Source organism: Nematolebias whitei, chromosome 14, assembly GCF_014905685.2.
Source record: "Nematolebias whitei isolate Nwh7 chromosome 14, NemWhi1, whole genome shotgun sequence".
Classification (NCBI taxonomy): Eukaryota; Metazoa; Chordata; class Actinopteri; order Cyprinodontiformes; family Rivulidae; genus Nematolebias; species Nematolebias whitei.
Genome location: NC_056511.1, coordinates 45,722,094 through 45,726,657, shown reverse-complemented (window position 1 = coordinate 45,726,657; position 4,564 = coordinate 45,722,094). Strand labels below are relative to the sequence as shown.

Below are 4,564 nucleotides of genomic sequence, written 5' to 3'. Positions count from 1 at the left end.
TTTAATGTTACAGCACTGACAGCAGCAGCAGTGTAGAGTTTAGCTACCTGTTAGCTGCTAGCTAGCTTACTTTACAATCGGAGGCTGTTTCCTTACACAGTTACAGAATGGTAAATTGATAATGATGGATAATGTTACCACAGCTAACTAACACATAAATACTGTTTTTATTAACCTTACCTTGTGCTATATCTTGTAATATAACCTCTGTAAATAAAGGTTGAAGGAATGAAATTCCGTGAAGTTTCCAGACAGGTCTCCCCACGGAGAACAGACCCGGAAGTGCTGATCCACAGCATCGAGTCAGAACGGAAGTTGTCTGACGTCATGTGAAAAGGGCCTGTTGCAGAGGCTCATAAAGACGTTATCACACACTGGCTCCTTGTCGCTCTTGACATCACTGTCCCTCGTGCTGTCCACTAGAGGATGACTCAGGAGTGGATTTTCACTCCTGTCCTGTCCCAATCCTGGTCCAGAGTAAAAAAATCAATCATGTCCTGTCCCACTCCTGGTAACATGACTCCTGCTCCTGTTTTTCATTAAATTTTTAGGAAATACATTGAATTTGATTTGATCTTCTACCCATTCCTGTTTAAATTACTTTGTGTTGTTCAGCTTTATTTCAAAACATATGTCAACAGGAACAGTTCATCTGTGGTGAAATGGAGACATTTATTTCCTTAATCCAAACAAAAACCTTCACTAAATGTCATAAAACAATAATCCATGGTCTGTAGTCTATATAATGTTTCTACGGAGGATCAGCTGCTGAGTCTGTTTCTGGCTCTTTTGAAGGTCAGTTCCAGTAAAAATAAAAAAATCTAAACCAGTCCATGGGTCACACCATGTCTACCTTAGATGAAAGAACCCAAACACAACAAGTTGCATTTTACTAATTTATTGAACAATTGTTTCCTTTAAACAGTGACATCACTGTCATGTTTTAAATTGTTTAAACAAACAAACAAATAAAAATAATGTACCAAGCAGAGAAGTCAACAAATAAAAATGTTTAAATTATTATACATTGGACGACGTCCTCCAGAAGTTCAGTGTATGTGGTCGAGGTAACGAGCTCGTTAGGGTGAAGCATGATGTCGTGCATCTTCCCAGACTTCAGAGCATCATTTACAGACTGGACCATTGCAGGTCTGGTGTTCCACCTCATCTCTCCACAGCTGGACCAGTCCAGAGCCTTGTGGAACCTAAAAGTGAAAGAAGACGTGCACGAGTCAAAATAGTGTCACAGTGACTACAAGTTACAATCTGTTGGTCTTTCTTTTGGAAAAAAATATTTGATCAAAAACAAGAGATTTACAATTTAAATTAAGTCAAGAAAATGTGACATTTGCAATTATAAATTACAGTAGCTCAATGTTTATTTATTTCACTTATCATATTTTATAATTATTTAATGAGCCTCACAGGCAGAGATTACAAGATGTTATGTATCTTACCTGCTCTGTTGAAGTGTGGGACAAGGGTCTTTGTGTCCAAAGCTGTTTAACAGTTTGCTTCCAGAGCTAACAGCTTCCTGTGTTAGGTAGAACAATTAAATTTAATTAAAGACAAACAAAAAGCTTAGTGCTACTTCTTGTGCCATGCTTTATAAAACAGTCATTGAATAAAGGATTTACTTATGTAGGTAAACATAGATGTTTAAAACCTGTTAAAATACACCAGAATGCAGGAAATAGCAGCTACTTTATTTAAAAAGTTATGGGGGAGGACCCACAGACCTCACACCAACATGTCCCCCCTACAATAAGTTATTATAATGTATATGTAACCAGACTTTCATATAAAAACTGGGATATTTTTACTGGAGAATGCGTGCACTTTAACCAGGAAGAGTTCGGTTGTTTTTACATTACAAACAGCGACAGATAATGAAGATTTTAACCTAAAAACCCACGTAACAAAGCAGAGCATCATTTTTAAATTAAAAGGGACATGGTGCAGAAAAATGTGCTGTTTGAGTTTATTTACTGACGGTAAACAAAGTCCGACTCCTCACAGCTGAGACTAAAGTTTAAATCAGCACAGCACCAACACAACTCTCATGAAGTTCAGGTTATTTGACACTTTCCTGCCTCTTCTGTGACTTTAATAGACAGACAGTTACTTCTTACCTTGCAAACTGTTTTCAGTTACTCTGTACCACTTCGCTCGCTGCTCCTCCCCCTCGCTCGCTGCTCCTCCCCCTCGCTGCTCCTCCCCCTCATGGTGAAAAGCTACGGCTCGAACACTGGACTCCTGGGAAATGTAGTCCTTTTGACTTGTGTTAACGTGAAGGCTTACTGAAAGAAAACTACAAAATAGCTGCACCCTTGTTTTTTTGTTTTGTTTGTTTGTTTGTTTCATTTTAATTTTTGGTTATTGGTCGGTCCCGCTCCTGTCTGCTCCCGTTAGCTTTCAGTCCGGGGTACAAACACACGGTACAAAGTGAGACAAAGTATCAGTTTATACACCGATCATTACGGTACCCGTCCTTTCACTCCATGTAGGGATATATGTTGCAAAGTTATTTGTAATTTCATGGAGTAAGTTCTTAGAGTTTCAGAGTATTTAGTTTGTTTCTCTTCAGCAGGTTTGACAAGGACAAAATGTACCTGTTCCAAAGTCTGTTAGCTAAACTGCACACATATTTTGGTTGTTGTTTATATTTTATTACTTTTAGTAGCACTAGATCACGTGTGTCAAACTCAAGGCCCGTGGGCCACATCCGTCCCACCACAACCATCTCTGTGGCTCTACACACCGTAGAAGCCCAGAGACAGAACGTCAAGATAACAGCTGTGCGCTTCAATATTACTTTATCAATCATTCAAATCAGTTTTTATGTTTATAATGCCAAATTCATCTAATATAAATATATATATTTTTTTTGCAGAAGAGGTCATTGAATGCAGAGACAGTTCTATTTTACCAGTTTGTTAATAGGTTGTTTTATCAATACTATATTATATAATAGTTTATGTTAGGTGGGTCTGACTGTTGATTGCAGTAATCTAGATTATTAGCAGAAATAGGGGGCCCCATGGAGGCGGGTGGCCCTGCTGTTATGAGTCTTATTTAATCTGATGCCGGACCTGAGCCCTAGTTTCTACACGTCTTGTAATAAATGCTACATTACAGCTGGACACGGTCTGACAGGTTTCCTGTGCAGCCGCAGCTGAAGGCTGGGGTCACTAGAGTTCAAGTGAATCGGGTGTCGTGTCCCTCGACCGGCGCGAGGAGGAGGGCTCGTGTGATGGGACTACAAATCCGTTAGCGCTCGCCGCTCCCTCCTCTTCGCATCATGGCTCCCTCCGCAGACAGGCAGGGGCTCTGGGGCCGGCCGACCTCGACGCTGGACTGGTGTGAGGACAATTATGTCGTCTCTTTTTACGTCGCGGAGTTTTGTGAGTGAAACGTTTCTTCATGATTTACCGTAAAGGCGTGAATTCAGACGGTCTTTGAACGCGACTTCACGGCGGCGGAGTCGTGTTCATGCGCCGCTACCGTCATGTAAACATCCGGCTGTGCTGCGGCCATTGCGCGGCTTGGACCTACATGTTTTCATCGTGAGCTGTTTTTATAATAGTTGTTGCTGTGGAGTCCGCTCGGCTTCTTAGAAGCTACATGTTAGCCGTAAGGACACCGGACCTGCTCCAGTTTACCCATAACATACTGGGACCAGCAGCAGCTGTTCAGCAGTCACGTCGAGCAGCTGCTTAACGTGATCTCGATCAAATCATTCCACGCTGCTTCCTCCACACCAGCCGGAACTTTACCCGGACGTTACCCGTGAATCTCGTTTCTTTTGTTTAGCAATCAAAAGAAAACAGGTTCTGTTGTCTTAGATTATTTTAGATTAAGATTGAAGCAGCTGCTGCCGTTGAGCCACACGTCACAGCTTATCACTGGGGCATCGTGCTTGTGACGCGTCTGTCCGCCTGTTAGCAAAATATGAATCAGTGGGCGGAGCTTGACACAGCTGGACATCTTCCTATTCAAGATGGCCGCCACAGCAAGACTTGAGCAAACAAAAGCCCGCGCCTCAGACAGATGAAGAGACGTTGGACACGTGCTGCTGTTTTTAAAAACAACTGTCACATTCAACCCTACCGTTTAGCAAAATATCTCACGAGTGGCTGCAGCGTTGTAGTGAAACTCTCAGATAAACATCTGTAGTAGTGACTGGATAAACATCTGCAGTAATGACTGGATAAACATCTGCAGTAATGACTGGATAAACATCTGCAGTAATGACTGGATAAACATCTGCAGTAATGACTGGATAAACATCTGCAGTAATGACTGGATAAACATCTGCAGTAATGATTGGATAAACATCTGCAGTAATGATTGGATAAACATCTGCAGTAATGACTGGATAAACATCTGCAGTAATGACTGGATAAACATCTGCAGTAATGATTGGATAAACATCTGCAGTAATGACTGGATAAACATTGCAGTAATGACTGGATAAACATCTGCAGTAGTGACTGGATAAACATTGCAGTAATGATTGGATAAACATCTGCAGTAATGACTGGATAAACATCTGCAGTAATGA

General features: G+C 41.3%; 1 protein-coding gene across 1 annotated transcript in view; it reads left to right on the top strand.

The window, feature by feature from the left end:
* Positions 1-3,295: 3,295 nt before the first annotated feature.
* acer3 (alkaline ceramidase 3) overlaps positions 3,296-4,564 on the top strand; it is a 19,387-nt gene continuing 18,118 nt past the window's right edge. The window contains exon 1 of the mRNA XM_037687620.1: positions 3,296-3,404. Coding sequence (XP_037543548.1) covers positions 3,302-3,404 — 103 coding nt within the window. The 5' untranslated portion in view covers positions 3,296-3,301. The remainder of the gene's footprint in view (positions 3,405-4,564) is intronic.